The sequence below is a fragment of the Euprymna scolopes genome, chromosome 14 (genome assembly GCF_053919585.1).
Source record: "Euprymna scolopes isolate OS-2025 chromosome 14, ASM5391958v1, whole genome shotgun sequence".
Lineage (NCBI taxonomy): Eukaryota > Metazoa > Mollusca > Cephalopoda > Sepiida > Sepiolidae > Euprymna > Euprymna scolopes.
In genome coordinates, this window is record NC_136495.1 from 96,170,879 (window position 1) to 96,187,540 (window position 16,662).

Here is a 16,662-nt window from a genome sequence, read left to right on the forward strand (position 1 = left end):
TGTGGGTAACTGGTCTATCAAAACTGACGGCATATTTATGTTGGATCCAAAAAGAAACTCATTTGAGCTATGTTCAGAATGAATCCGAAGATCATTTTTGGCACTAACAGTCCAAGCCAAAACGATTTCTGGTTAACATTTCTCATCTCCTAATATTTTGTCCATTGCTTCAGCCAATATTAGATTGTGACGTTCCAAAATATGCTATCCACATTAAAAATATGCTTTGAATAATTTTGTCACTCTTTTTGGTTTTAATCAGCTTGGTAGCAGAGTACCTAAAGGATGCGTCAATTGGGTGTAAAATTCAGCGTTGGTTATATTTGAATTCTTTTAAGTTCATACATACAGTGCCATTAAGCTGTTTTCGAAGAGCCAATCCCACCACTGGACAAAAAGGGAGTCTTCTAAGCCTTAAACAAACTGAACATGAATCACAGACATCTATAATATAAATCTCACCTGTCTGTTTAAATGTATGTATGTATGTATGTATGTATGTATGTATGTATGTATGTATGTCTTCCTAAAACTTTTGACAAAGGCGGCGGATTTTTATGAGATCAGTATCATTTTGAATCTCGACCCTTCGGATGACAAATATTGAAAAATTGGTTAAAAACATTAATTTCTTCACCCTCAATTGGGCACGTTTCTACAGGGAGGATCTAATTTTTTGCCAAATATTTTGGACAGTCATCTCCTCTTTTCGATTGTCTAGCTTTAATTTAAACTTACGTCACTTCCAGTTTGGCGATGGCTGCAACAGCAAAGACATCATGTTTTTTTTTTTACATTCATTTCCTCTTTTGCGGTACGCTTTTGAGCCTACCTGCCTACTACCACTTTCTTTTTTTTTTGCTCAACACACACCTCCAAACACCCGGGAACCCAGGCTAGTATTTAATAAGAGCCAGAAACTCCTTATCATGAAAGGTCTTACTGCCTCTCACCAATGATTCCAATTTCTCTTTTGATGCATGACCAAACTGTTTATGTAATTTCTCAGCTTTCATTCTTTTCACCATTCTAGAGCATTTTTTTTTAAAGCTCCACAATGTAACATCAAGTTTAATGACATTTCAGCCTGCAAAAGCATATTTGTCAATGGAAGACTATATTGTCCAGAAGTTGTCTTTTGCAATTTTATATATCTACCTAAAATGCTTGGACTTCTTCCGGTAAAGAAATTCTGTATCTACTTAATTTCTGGTACAAGAATTTATAACGCACCAAAAAGTTGTTTATGTTTATTCCGGCAGTTCTTTTGTAAGAGTAAAATTCCCTGAATTGTTTTCGTCCTGTAAATATATCTCATTCAACTTGTTCATAATTATTTTTAATCCGTCAGTTTGGCTGATATCTCTGATATCTAAGTGTCAAACGCATTCTTGTATATTTTGTGGCAATGACAAAAATACTACTGGACTCTGTTTATCCTTAGGTAAATCTGTGAAGATAGACCATATACTTATGTCTTATTTTCACTCGGTATACATTTCTTCACTCTGCAAAATAGGTGGTTGTTTCATAAATGACATCATCTTTCTTTCAATTGTGTGTCAATGTAAGTGAAACAGATATAATATCTGCTACACAAAAGAATACGCTCTGCAACCAATGTTAGTTCATTTAGTACATCTCATGATGTAAAATAAACACATGTTACTGTTGGCTGAACGCCATATTGAATATCCATACAAGACAATGGACATAACTAAATATACATAAGAAGGCCACCAAGTTCGATAACTCCAACTTTAATAAGATAGACTCAAACTGACGCAACTTAAGATATAATCGTGGAACAAGCTACGCAGTTTCACTTTTAACACTCCATTCATGTGTACATATATACATATACACATATACATATACACACACACACACACACACATATATATATATATATACACACACACAGACACACAAAATTATCATATTTCATAATTGAGTATTCATATATTGTTTTAACAAAATCAAGACTTTAAGGAATAGATTGATAGCACCAAATAGTGTATTTCATTGTTAGTTACAATTGTTTCAAGACTATTCAGACAAATTCAAACATTATGTCGTTTGAAATTTTAATAAAAACAGTCTTTCGTCAGACATAGTGAATAAAAAACACTTTAACAATGAACAGTATGGGATCCACTTTCCTTATGTGGAAAAACATGGGAAAATATTTTACCTGCATTTCATCTTTCCAAAATTTTTTTAAAGATTTATATATTTACCTATTTTTGTATCTCTATTTAAAAAAAATTCCAATCCAATTATCATACAACGTTACCATTAATTACCTATGTTCACTTAATATGTTTTACTAAGACTATTCATTAATTTCTTAAATTAAATTTCTTTATTTAATTTAAATTATTTTTTTAATACGGACTCGTCAACTAAGTCTTCAGCTATATTGTTTCGATTCTATGTTAGTTTCGTATCTGGAATCTGCTTTGTTTATTTACAAAAATATCGGCTAACCCATTTGTGTAATTTCAGCAGTTTCTTTCAAACTTATTCCATAAGCAAAAAAAAAAAAAATTAACATTGCTCTATATTCAGTGCAGTCTCATTCTTCATTTAAAATTAAGGATCTAAATTTATATTTTATTTTTTATTTTTTTTCCTTCCTACCTCTTAAGATTCATGATTATAGAATATTTTAAACGTTGAAAAGGGTGTTAACTCTGTATGTTCGAAATTTTAAAGGTTTTGTTTAATTATAAGTTACCAGGTACTCATATAGTTGAAAGGGAGGTAACTCAATATGTTCGATATTTTAACGTTTTTGCAAAGTTCTAAGTTTGGCAAATTCCTAATATGCATTTGTTTTTTTTTGTTTTTGTTTTTTTACACAGTGGTCACCACTTATCAAGGCCCGGAAGCCACTCAGGGATAAGGGTTATTGCAAGTACATTGCGTTAGTGTGGAGATTTGATGAAGTGTTTACTTAAGGAGGCAGTTCATTAGGAATTTGTTAACGTTGGACTTGAAGACATCCAAGTTGTAGTCAGGTGGGAAGCAGGCAGACGGAACAGAGTTCCACAGGTGTGCAGTTCTAAGAAAGAAGCTTTGTTCATGGAATCCACGTTTTGATTTAGGCACAGATAAAGAGTGGGGGAAATTTTTCACAGTGGATTCAGCTAGACGGGTGTTTTTCGTGAAAGATTGACAAGGGGGGACCAGAGATTGGAGTTCAGACGAGCACCTGCCATGGAAATAACGATAAAACAAGGATAGGCTCGCAACGTCTCTTCTGTGGGAGAGAGGTTGCAGGGTAGAGAAAAGGGCATCCCCCACTAAGCCACAAAGTCTATTTTGTACTCTGTCAAGGCAGGATAGGCTGTTTTTAGCAGCTCCTGCCCAGATATGGCAACAGTATTCCATTCTTGGACGTACTTGGCTTTTATATAGATAGAGAATTGCATCAGCAGTGAGATATCTTCTGGAGCGGTAGAAGGATCCCACCATCTTTCCAGCGACCTTGGCAACAGACTTGATGTACGTGTTCCATTTCAGATCAGGTGTAAAGGTCAAACCCGGAAGCTTGTCAAAACACGGGGCCTCTCTCAGACGAGAGCCATCCATCCTAATTGAGGCCAGATGGGGATCAGAGCGTTGATGATGTAAGGATAGGAGTTTGGTTTTAGATGCATTAAAGGTAACCAGCCACTTCTTCCCCCACTGAACCACGCGCTCGAGATCAGAGGAGAGAGAATCAGAGAGAACTTTGTCATTTACAGCCTTTGATGTGTTGCCATAGATGGCCATGTCATCAACATAGATGTCAATGAATGATTTAAGTATGTGTTTAGGGAGGTCATTGATGTAGATCAGGAAGAGAGTTGGGTCCAGGATTGACCCCTGAGGGACTCCAGATTTATTTATTAATTACACAAAACCCAATTAAATCTAGGCTAACCTATTCAAAATTATAAGTTTGTAATGCATATCTTAATCATAATACTGATTTTATTACCAAAGATTTAACTTACATTTGCCATCTAGCCATAATTTTCTGGCTTTAATTCAAATAATATCCATTCAGAAATTAAGTTATTAAATATTTATCTAATAATAATACATATCCTATTAATAAGTATTCTAATTAATATATTATTTAGCTCCATGTACGTTTTACTCCAATAAAAGTGGAGGTCCACCTTCGTTTTTGGTTTTAATTGTTCAGAACAAGAATATTATTTAATAAGCTAGGATTTTTCATGTTTTTCTGATCTAAAAACAGATCAATTAATCTCCATTCTTTAATTACTAATATTGTTTTTGCTTTTTTTGTTGAATTTATATTGCTAGATTTAGAAACAGTTTCCTGTATTTCACCATCATATGAGTAAAATTGTGCTCCTAGTTTTGAAACAATATTGCTAATCTTTGATAAATCACATTCTTAGATCATTCATGCTAATGACACTACCATCTATGGCAACATTTCAAAGGCCATAAATGACCAAGATCTCTCTGATTCTCTCTCCTCTGATCTTCAGAATGTGGTGCAATGGGGAAAATGGTGGCTGATTAATTTTAATGCATGTAAAACCAAGCTTCTATCTTTACATCATCAATGCTATTATCCCCGTCTGGCATCAATTGAAATGAATGGCTCTCGTTTTGGGGAGGCTCCATGTTTTAACAAGCTTTTGGGTCTGACCTTTACTCCTGATCTGAAATGTAACACATACATCAAATCCATTGCCAAAATCGCTGGAAAAATGGTTGGATCATTCTCCTGTTCGAGTAGATATCTCATTGCTGATGCAATTCTCTATCTGTATAAGAGGCAAGTATGCCCTAGGATGGAGTATTGTTGCCATATCTGGTCAGGAGCTGCTTGAGGCACTCTATCCTGCCTTCAAAACTGACTTCATAGCCTAGTAGGGCATGCCCTTTTCTCTTCCCTGAAACTTTTTTCCCATAGAAGAGATGTTGCTAGCTTGTCTCTGCTCTATTGTTATTTTCATGGCAAGTACTCATCTGAGCTCTACTCTATGGCCACCCCGCCTTGTTAAACTTTCATGAAAAACACTCGTCTAGCTGAAACTACCATCAATAATTTCCCCCACTCCTTATTTATGCTTGAACGTAAACATGGATCCCATGAACAAAGCTTCTTTCTTACAACTGCTTGCCTGCAGATCTCTGTTCTATCTGTCTGCTTTCTACAATATGGTTGTCTTTAAGTCCAATGTAAACATAGTTTTTGATGACCTTTCCCCTTAAGTAATCCAATTTACCAAATTTTCACTACTAACGATTACTATGCTATTGTCCCAATGATTACCATACACTCATTAACCCTTATCTTCCAGTGGCTTCTGGGCCTTAATAAAAGAGGACTCCTTTGTAAAAGAAAAAAAATGCATGGAGTATTGTTGCTACATCTGGGTTAGTACATCCATCACTAGTCTCTCCCTCTTTGAAATTGTCCAAAAAAGAGTTTCAAATCTAATAGGTCTCACACAATTAACCAAGCTTCAACCCCTGTTCCATCTTCCAATTTGCATTCCTGTGCCTGTTTTACAAGTATTTTAATGGAATGTGCTCTGATAAACTCGTTGCACTTGTGCCCCTCGACATACCCCAATAAACCTATTTAGCAACAACATCCCACCTTTTCACTTTAGAGATCTCTAGATGTCAGAAAAGCCTTCTTCCTCTAATAATTTCTTTTCTTGGACTGCTAGATTTTGGAATTCCCTCTGTTTCCCTTACTGTACTGACATGCAAAAGTTTTAAATGTAATGTAAACTGACATCTCACTCATGCCCTTACATAGTCCACTGTAAACATGGTCCCAAATATTAACCCCTTGTTTGTGGTAAATAAGAGAGAAAAAAATAGTGTATTGAATCAGGGTGGAATGGTATTGTGTAATAATATTGTTTTGAGGTATACATCCTTTTCGAAAGGAAATCTATACTCGATCTTGAGAGTATTTTCACCTGGGAGTCAGAAAAATTATGGGGTTCCTTTTATAACAGTCTCACATAAATTAATATATTTATTATTTAATTATTTTTTTTTTTTTGCAAATGTTTATTTATTTCTTGCTTATTTATTATTAAAACTAGCAGGACCCATGGAAATTCCAATGAATGAGAAATATATCTAATCAACAACTATGTTTTGATAAAGATATTTTCTGGATAGAACAAAAAATGAGATTTTTGGACAGAAAAAACGAATAACACAAAGCAAATATGTGTTTATTAACATGTCTATGAAAGTAGCGCTATTGTATTTTAAATATAGAACTGAATCAAATGAAATAAATTATTAAGTACTAATAAATATTCAAAAAGAAATATTGTGCTACATAGTTCAATACAAATTATAAAATCACATTGTAAGAGACAATCTATAATTACTCCTTCTGTCCAACACCTCTTGGCAGAAAATGTTCTATTTTGCCCTGTTTCTTTCAAGTGTTCCCTTTTCTTTACATAACATTTTGCTGACTTCTTTCTTGGGTGATGAGCCACTGCACATCGAAATTACTACGTTCCTTTCTCACACAATTAAAACAATATTATTATAATGATATTCAAAAACGAGGCTAAATCAAAGAGAGGTCACTCTCATTTTCTTGTTCAGGGTTGCCAGATTGGTCTTTTTAAAGCCAATTTTTTGCGAATTTGGCCTTTCTTTAAGCAGTTTGACCTTCAAAAATTGTATTTGGCTATATCGACTAACTAAGGAAGGAATAAGCAGAATTATATATATATTACCATTTTTCTTTTTACATACCAAATTTCACTCTAGATAATTTATGACACAAAATTACAAAATATGATAAGAAATTAACAAACCAAAAAGTACTGAAAATGTAGGTTTCTTTATTAACAAGTCATAACATTTGAATGTTTTATTAATTGGTGAATATCTCTTGCTAATAAGAATTGCTGAAATTTTGAATTATTAAAATAGCTGTTTGAAAGTCAAACAATATGATTATTTTTTTAAAATACTTTTCCTTGTATTCTGAGCTTGAATTTTTTGATGATATGATCAGAGATATTTAATACCCCCATTTTTCATTAACATGACATTAAAAAATTTAAGTTCAAAATCAAAAATATAATTATTTAAAAAAATTGCATTGTTTGACTTTCTAAGATTCTTTTAATAATTTAGTTTTGTTAATAGTTTTCAAAAGTGAATGTATGACCACTTTTAAGTTGGTATGACATAATCATGTTGAGTACAGCATAATCACATTGGCACACCGGTTCTCATCAGACCACTGAAGTAAAGCAACATTAAGCCTGGTTAGTACCGGATGGGTGACCATTTGGGAATTCTAGGTGCTGTATGTAATCTCTGCTTATTGCGGCATTGTTTCCTGTGTTCCTGAACATATATATGTCGACTCAGGAAAAGAATGGTCAGAGATTGCTCACCTCTTGCCACAAAAATTTCCTGCACAAGCACTCTTACAGTGGGTATCTAGAGTCTGTCAAGATTGAAGAAGCCTTTACTTTATTTATTTTTAAGTTGAAAGGAATTTGCAAGCATTTAAACTGTTTTATACAAAGTCATTTGTAGATAAATACCTGAAGACCTCATGTGTGGTAAAGAATTCCTTTTCCTTTTCCAATGTTTGTTTCAAACTCTCTTTGTTTTGTAAGGCCTGCTGCCCACGGCATTTGACCAATGTGTAGCCTTTTTTTAGTGGCACCAGTTCATTCTTGAGAATCTTTAAAACACTATTTTCATTACCTTTGTCTATCAGATCTGCCTTTGTTAGAACACCTAAAAATAAAAAAAATTTTAATGATTAGTAAAACAGAAATATAAATCTGGAATTTCAGTTTTCATTTTGCATTAATTTTTTTTAAGTGTCCTTGAATCTCTATGAAAGGAAGACAGTAATACTTTTTTAATTTTACAAGCGTTACACAGGTGAAAGAACTTGGGGAGCACTATCAGAGTTAAAGGACCTAAAGAAATGAACAGCTCTATAAAAGTAAGAACATATTGGGGGAAATTAACAGCTCTATAAAAGTGACATCACCTGATAAAATTTGCAGCACTGTAAAAGCAAGAGTACCTGGAGAAATGGATAGCACAATAACAGTTACATCATATGAGTAAATTGACAGTGCTTTAAATGTGATATTACCTGAGGAGATTTATAGCACTGTAAAAATGAAAGTATTGCAGAATTGCTTGAATTCATTAGGTGTGAACTTTTTTTTTTTTTTTTTTTTACACAGTGATCACCACTTATCAAGGCCCGGAAGCCACTCAGGGATAAGGGTTATTGTATGTACATCACGTTAGTGAGGAGATTTTATGAAGTGTTTAATTAGGGGGGGCGGTTCATTAGGAATTTGTTAACATTAGACTTGAAGACATCCAAGTTGTAGTCCGGAGGGAAGCAGGCAGACGGAAAAGAGTTCCACAGGCGTACAGTTCTAAGAAAGAAGCTTTGCTCATGAAATCCGCGTTTTGATTTAGGCACAGATATAGAGTGGGGGAAATTTTTCACAGTGGATTCAGCTAGACGGGTGTTTTTCGTGAAAGATTGGCGAGGGGGGACCAGGGATTGGAGTTCAGACGAGCACCTGCCATGAAAATAACGATAAAACAAGGATAGGCTTGCAACGTCTCTTCTGTGGGAGAGGGGTTGCAGGGTAGAGAAAAGGGTATCCCCCACTAAACCACGAAGTCTATTTTGTACTCTGTCAAGGCATGATAGGCTGTTTTTGGCAGCTCCTGCCCAGATATGGCAACAGTATTCCATCCTTGGCCGTACTTGGCTTTTATATAGATAGAGAATTGCATCAGTAGTGAGATATCTTCTGGAGCGGTAGAAGGATCCAACCATCTTTCCTGCGACCTTGGCAACAGACTTGATGTACGTGTTCCATTTCAGATCAGGAGTAAAGGTCAAACCCAGAAGCTTGTCAAAACACGGGGCCTTACCCAGACGAGAGCCATCCATCACAATTGATGCCAGATGGGGATCAGAGCGTTGATGATGTAAGGATAGGAGTTTGGTTTTGGATGCATTAAAGGTAACTAGCCACATCTTCCCCCACTGAACCACGCGCTCGAGATCAGAGGAGAGAGAATCAGAGAGAACTTCGTCATTTACAGCCTTTGATGTGTTGCCGTAGATGGTCGTGTCATCAGCATAGATGTCAACGAATGATTTAACTATGTGTTTAGGGAGGTCATTGATGTAGATCAGGAAGAGAGTTGGGCCCAGGATTGACCCCTGAGGGACTCCAGCATTTATATTGCAGGCCTCCGATTTTTGTCCATCTACCACTACTCTTATGAGCCTATCAGAGAGAAATGATTTAATGATTGAGAAAACATTTCCAGTTATACCGTAGCTGGAAATCTTGTGAAGTAGACCCTTATGCCATACTTTGTCAAAGGCCTTTGATATGTCGAGAGCAATTGCCCTAGAAAGGAAGACTTTGTCAAGAGATTCACTAATCCTGTGGGATATAACCGTCAGCACATCTGCGGTAGATCTTGCAGAGCGGAAACCATATTGTGTGTCACTAAGAAGGTTATTCCTGCTGAGGTGGTTTACTATTTCTCTATTTAATATTGATTCCAGTAACTTACTCATAACACAGAGAAGACTTATTGGTCTGTATTGAGAGGGAGATGACTTATCACCTGAATTCTTAAATACAGGGCAAACTGAGGAGGTCTTCCAGGGGGTCGGAAAGCACTTCTCCTTAAGGCAGCGCTTAAATAGTTTCGTAAGTATGGGAGCAAGTTCTGGTTGAAGCTTTTTTAACACTATAATTGGGATGCCATCAGGGCCAGTTGCTTTACTGGAATCTAGGTTTTTTATTAGCTTGGCGACCTCATGCACGGATATTTGTATGTTACCTAGCTTGTTCTGTGTTATAGGAGGAAATATGGGGAGTTGATGGCCTTCGTCGCATAGGGTAGAATTAGCTGCAAAGTTCTTTGCAAATAGTTTGGCCTTGTCTGATGCTGACGAGATAACCTCTGGTCCATTGATAATGGTTGGGATAGAACGCACACTTCTGTTCAAGATCCTATTTGTTATTTGCCAAAACTGGTGGGGACCAAGCCGCTGATCAGCTACCTTGGATTTAACAGACTGGGCATATAGCTCTCTTGCATTTTTTATTACTCTTTTACAGTGGTTGCTGGCAGTCCTGAAAGCAGCTTTAGTCTCAGTGCATCTATTACGTTGGTAGTTATGGAAAAAGTGATTTCTGTGCGCGATAGCAGCAGCACATTCTGGGGAGAACCATGGCTGGCTGTTAGGTTTTTGTTGGAATTTTTAGATGGTATGAATTGGTCTATGCCTACAATTAACCATTCGGTCAGATCTGATACTATAGAGGACACTTCCTTTTTAAACATGGAGTGCAGAGGTAAATCAGATATGAATGTACGGAAGCTATCCCAGTCAGCCATAGAGTATCGGTATACAGTACGGTGGAGGGGTACGTCTGATGGCTTCTTACATTTTGTTTTTATCTTAACTGATACGACGGAGTGGTCGGAGGATCCTAAAGGAGAATGAACGGTACATGAACATAGCTCAGGGGAAGTTGAAAGAAAAAGGTCTAAGAGGCTTGCATATTGATTGGGTGTATCGGGCACACGGGTGGGTTCACGAACAATCTGAGTGAGGTCATAAGCAATTGCTTATGACCTCACTCAGATTGTTCGTGAACCCACCCGTGTGCCCGATCATGCAAAATCATGACAAAACCTCCCCTCATCATCTGTCTTATTTGAATGGGTCAGCCATTCCACGTTATGGACGTTGAAGTCACCACAGATGTGGATGTTAGCCGAGGGATGTGAAGACAGTATGTGGTCTATTTTCTCAGATATGCTCTTAAAGATAGTAACTCCGCTGTTGTGGGGCCTATAGAGGGCAAATATAAATACAGTGGTGTTAGCAAGTGCAACCCTGAAGCACATATAGGGTAAATTAGGATCTTCTCTAGAGATATCCCTGCCACATGGGAAGCCATCCTTAATGTAGGCACATATTCCATGCCCATGGCGATCTTGGGAGTCAGATTTAGCTGTTAAATTGGAGTATCCATTAATTATGAACTCATCTAGGGAAGTGGTCGGCCCTATTCCAGTTTCACATAGAAATAATATGTCCGGTTTCGTCTCCTGTAATTGGGTTTCAACCTCTGGAAGGTTGGAACGTCCAATTATCAGTAGCTACATAATCATCCATGCTGAAGAGTACAAATAGTTTGTGTATGAACTCTATTGTCCAACTTGTGATAGGTCTTTTACATTTCAGGACTTCCGACCATTTTATGTGACTGTCAATGACAATGAGATAGTACTGGTCATCAAAGGACTTGCAAAGTTGACGTGAATCCTTTGCTATGGTTGATCCATTTTTGACCGTCGGGTTTACACGTAGTTGCTGGTGCTTTTGCTGCAAGTGTGCATCCTTTATATGAATGAACCATGTCTGCTGTGTTATTGTTCATGTTTAGCCGATAGATATAACAGTGCATGAGGCTTTTAGTGCGGTTCTTCCCCAGATGTCCCACATGAAAATCCCGCAGGAGTTTTCTCAGCAGACTGCTTAGCATCATCACTCTGTCGTTATATAAAAGGACATTGTTGCAAAGTGAAAAAAACGTCTGGCACTTTAGGATCTTTATTATAGATTTTATTTGTGGTAAAGATAAAGACATCCTTCAAAGCGTCCCTTTTAATGTCTGCAAATGTGACAGGGAGCACTCTTATACTATTTGTGATCATATTCTTTATTTTGCAGTTAGTTATGTTGCGATGATTGAATCCTCAAATACTTCAGTGTTTTTCAGAACAAGTCAGGATAAACCGTCGGCATGATAAATGTTTTTAGAAGACAGGTACTCAATTTTGAAATTGTAGTTTAGTAGTATAGTATCTCAACGTAGAAGTCCATGAATGGGTAGGTAACAGTCGAATAACAATTAGGAATGTCAGGTCTGGTGATATCTGGTAGATCAGATGGCAACTTTCATTTCTTTTACATAGCCAATGCTCTCTGGATCTATTTCCAAAAGACCAGATGGTAATGGTTTGGCAGGAGGACAGTGAATGTGAATACTCACTCTATTGTTTAAAAGAACAACATCATGCTGATATATAAAAATATAATAATGTCTTTTTTCTTGTTGACGGTTATAGATGGTTGATGTTAGGAGACAAATGCACACACAGAAATTCTCGGCTCAATTGTCAACCAATGACAATATTTTTTTCAATCGTTATTATATAAGCATTCATGACTCCAAGAGTGTTTTATTTAACTCCCTCCCCCCAGATTCACTGGACTGATTTTACTTTGCTAATCTCTATCTCTACTATTATATAAAAGGACAGTTGTCTGTGCGTCTGTCAGCTTGTTCCCTATGGACTCAAAAACGGCTGGGTTGATTTTTATGAAATTTCACACAAAAGTACTACATATGCCTGACAGTGTTCTTAGACACGTTTTGTATTGGAATGTCTTTGATAAGTATCGATAATCAAAATAATCTGACAAAAGAAGGAACAAGCAATTTTGACCAAACTTAACACCTTACAAAGCCTAACATCACAAATGCATTTGAGAAGTTTTCTTACCACACAAGCCGAAAAGCCTGACATATAAAATCAACAGTAGGTTCTTTGATATGACAGGGAATTTTTTTTTTTTTTTTTTTTTTTAATTACATTTTCACTCCAAACAAGGCACATTGCCACTTAGGTGTAGAGGGCTACTATCAGGGGCAACAACTACTGTGGTACTATGTAGGGATTTGGGCAGCAAGATGTTGGTTCACATTGCACTTGAACTTCTGCACATCAGTACAGTTGGGGAAGCCAGGACCTGGAATGGAATTCCAAAGTCTAGCGGTTCTGGGGAAGAAACTACTGGAGTAGAAAGATCTTTTACATCTAGTGATCTCTACAGTGTGGGGGTGGGATTTAGCAGCCTGTCGGGTCTGTTGAGGGTGTTCATGTCATGGGGCACAAGTGCTTGCAGTTCGTCAGAGCATTCATCATTAAAATACTTGTAGAACAGGTAGAGGGATGCAACGTTTCGTCGATGGGACAGAGGCTGAAGCTTAGATGCCAGTTTAGGGCCTATCAGATTTGCGACTCTCTTTTGAACCTTGTCAAGGAGCAAGAGACTAGTAGCAGATGCACCAGCCCAAATATGACAGCAATACTACGTACATGGGCGAATGGTGGCCTTATAGAGGTACAGAATATTTTCGGGTGTTAGTAGTTTTCTAGCACGGTAGAGAGAGCCTACCTTCTTCGCAGCGGCCCTGGCAATGCCTTCAATGTAATTGTTCCAACTTATGTTTCCTGTGAACGTTAGACCAAGGAGTTTGAAAGGCATACTCTCAGATAAAGAGTCGTTGGCCATTCCTATAGGTGGTAGAGAAGGTTTCTTGTAATTATTGAATGAAACTAGTTTAGTCTTCGTGGCATTGAACGTGACCATCCACTTTTGTTCCCATTCCAATACAGATTGGAGGTCTTCCTCTAGCGTTTCTGCCATTTCTTTAGATATTTGTTCATTTCTTTTCCTGTCATTCCTGTTATAGAGTGTGGTGTCATCAGCATATATACCTATCTCAGAGGCAATTTTGTCGGGGAGGTCATTTATGAATATCAGGAACAGTAGAGGTCCAAGGATAGACCCCTGGGGCTCTCCTGCATTTATATCATATTGTTTAGATGTATGACCGTTGAGGACAACCTGGATTTTTCTCTTATCTAAGAAGGATTTAATTATGTTAAGTATTCTACCAGTGATACCGTATGATCTAATTTTCCTGAGGAAGCCCTCATGCCATACCCTGTCAAAAGCCTTAGATATATCTAGAGCTACTGCTCTGCCCTCCCTTGCTTTGTCCAGTGAATGGTATATACGTTCAGAGATTACAGTGAGGATGTCTGCTGTGGAACGGGCTTGTCTAAATCCATATTGTTGGTCAGTCAGAAGTTTAGCATCTGTAAGGTGATGGACTAGAGCATGGTTAATCAAGGTCTCAAATATTTTGGCAAAAAGTAGGAGGAGGCTAATGGGGTGATAATTTGATGGGTCAGTTCTTTCACCAGAATTCTTGAATACTGGTATGACAGAAGCAGTTTTCCAACAGCCCAGAAAGCAAGATTCATTAAGGCATTTGGTCGAAATGAATGTTTCTGTTGAAGCACAATTGCATCATGATACTTGACTTTTTCATTTTAAACTTAAATTCAAGCCATTATCACTGCACAAGCAGTAAGTCCAGGCATATAAAATTAACAGTAGGTTCTTTGATATGACAGGGGTGCATTCGAAATGAATTTTTCTGTTTAGAGCACAACTGAACCATGATACTTGACTTTAATTCAAGCTATTATATATAAAAATAATTTTATAAAATCGACAATAGGTTCTCTACAGTGCAATGTAGACTACACTGTATTGAGAACTAAGTCACTGTAAGAGGCATGTGAAGCTTCCTCCCGATGCATCGCAATGGGTCTCCAACTAGAGCAAGCAATCAATTGATTTGATTGAAAAATATGTGATTTAACCGACAATAAAAATATGGGAATGTGAAACATTCGTTGATCATCATTCAATACCAGACAACGTTGGATCTCCCTGCTAGTACCTGCCTAACCTGAAAATAATATTTCAAACATCATACTTTTGACTTTTATTTGTGACAATTTCTTGAGATGCATGATTTTTATTCACATGACTCTTTTGTAATGCATGTGTAAAAAATGATTTCTCGCTACACACGGCTTAATTATCCAACAATTCATGCATGATGTATTTGGCAATTGATTCACCAAGTTTGCATTTTCGGCTAACAATGTCTACAATAATTTTTTAAGCCATGATTGACTTCCTCGTTTTCATTTCTAGCATCTGCAGCTTTCATTTTGTTAGCACGGGTATCAAGAAATTAATGCTACTATACATATGTAAGTGTTTATATATAAATAAATAAATAAATATATATGAATAAATTAATTTATATACAGGCATATCTACATATATATTATGTGTGCATGTATACGGATGTGCGCACACGCACACACACACACATATGTTTCAAATGGCAGTGTGATGCGTCTAGTGTGTAGTTGTAGTCGTAGTAGTAGATGTGCTTATCATCTCTTGCTCTCAGCTAACACTGCTGGCTAGCATTTATGTGAAAAATGAGTCGAATGCGTAAGTCTCTCTCTGCCAGTATACACCCTCTCCATCTGCAAGCCCTATGTAGTGGTTCCATGCACCGAAACATAGAAACTGAGCACCCTGCAGCCTCAGGCTAAACTACAAGGACTCGGAGGAGGTTGGCCCCGAGACATGTGACATGCAGGCCCACCATCGTGTGGATATGCCCTGGTGACTCATGAACCAACCCCCAGCTTTGGGTCAAATAATTCCACTGTCTTGTGGCTGTCTTGGGAAAGACAAAGGCTAAGGGAGTAAACCCCAACAGAAAATACGGAGTGGAACCCCTAAGGCGGTAGGAAGACAGACCAGTCTCCTTCCGACAACTCCTGCATCCTGATTCGTTCCCAGCCGTCTTGACACAGTCCTGCCACTGGAACCGGCGCATCAGGAAGAGAGAGTGAGGCTGATCCTGCGCAAGTCTCCCTCACTTTAATCCAAGTCAAGCGCAAGTCATGACATTGACTTTTTGTTAACCTCAAGTTCTGCGGTGACAGGGAAACAGCGAAGCAATAGGTGTGGATACACTGGAAGCTGTAGCTGTCAACCTACACGTAGGCGATTTAGGACATGTGGTCGTTCCTCACTGGACTGAGGCAGTGGTGGGTTCGGCAGCCTCCTGAGTGACCGAGCAGCCCTCTTTAGGATCGCTCTGCTCGCCTCCGTAGAATGAGGACGGGGCTAGAAAAGGTACCCTAAAAATAGCCTGCTTCACCAAACTCTGGCTAGCATACCGCGGCTGGCAGGGATCCCTCTTAAGCGGTCGAAACAAAAGAAAAAAGAAAACAAAGGTGCTTACTCTAGCATCGTAGAATGTCCGAACTCTACTCGACAATGCAAAAGCAATCAAACAGCACTTGTAGCTCGTGAGCTTGCTCGCTACAATATTGACATTGCAGCCCTAAGTGAGACTTGTTTTGCAGACAAAGGCCAACTGACCGAAACTGGTAGAGGCTACACCTTCTGGTGTGGGCGCAGTGCTGAGGAGTGGCGTGAAGATGGTTTGGGTTTTGCTATCAAAACAACTCATGTACCAAAACTAGCAAGCATTCCTGAAGGTATCAACGACAGACTAATGAAAATGCAGTTACCTCTTGGACGCAACACCAGCGTTATGCTGGTCAGCGCCTATGCCCCAACGATGACTAACCCTGATGAGGTCAAAGATAAGTTTTATGAAAAGCTCGACTCTAATTTCCTTAGTCCCACAGTCGGAGAAACTTGTAATTCTTGGCGACTTCAATGCACGTGTCGGTACAGATCATCAAGCCTGGCACAACATCATTGGAAAGCATGGAGTAAGCAAATGCAATAGCAATGGACTCCTCCTCCTTAGAACCTGTGTGTCACATGATCTCAACATCACAAACAGTATGTTCTGCCTCCCAAATCACAATAAAACCACATGGATGCATCCATGCTGT

General features: G+C 37.9%; 1 protein-coding gene across 9 annotated transcripts in view; it reads right to left on the reverse strand.

The window, feature by feature from the left end:
• LOC145293177 (interferon-induced GTP-binding protein Mx1-like) overlaps positions 1-16,662 on the reverse strand; it is a 200,974-nt gene that overhangs the window by 82,424 nt on the left and 101,888 nt on the right. For all 9 annotated transcript variants that reach the window (XR_013869679.1, XM_080139650.1, XM_080139648.1 and 6 more), the window contains one exon: positions 7,581-7,779. Coding sequence is in view for 8 of the 9 variants with exons in the window: in XM_080139650.1 (XP_079995776.1) it covers positions 7,581-7,779 (199 nt within the window). In the remaining variant the exon portion in view is untranslated. The remainder of the gene's footprint in view (positions 1-7,580; positions 7,780-16,662) is intronic.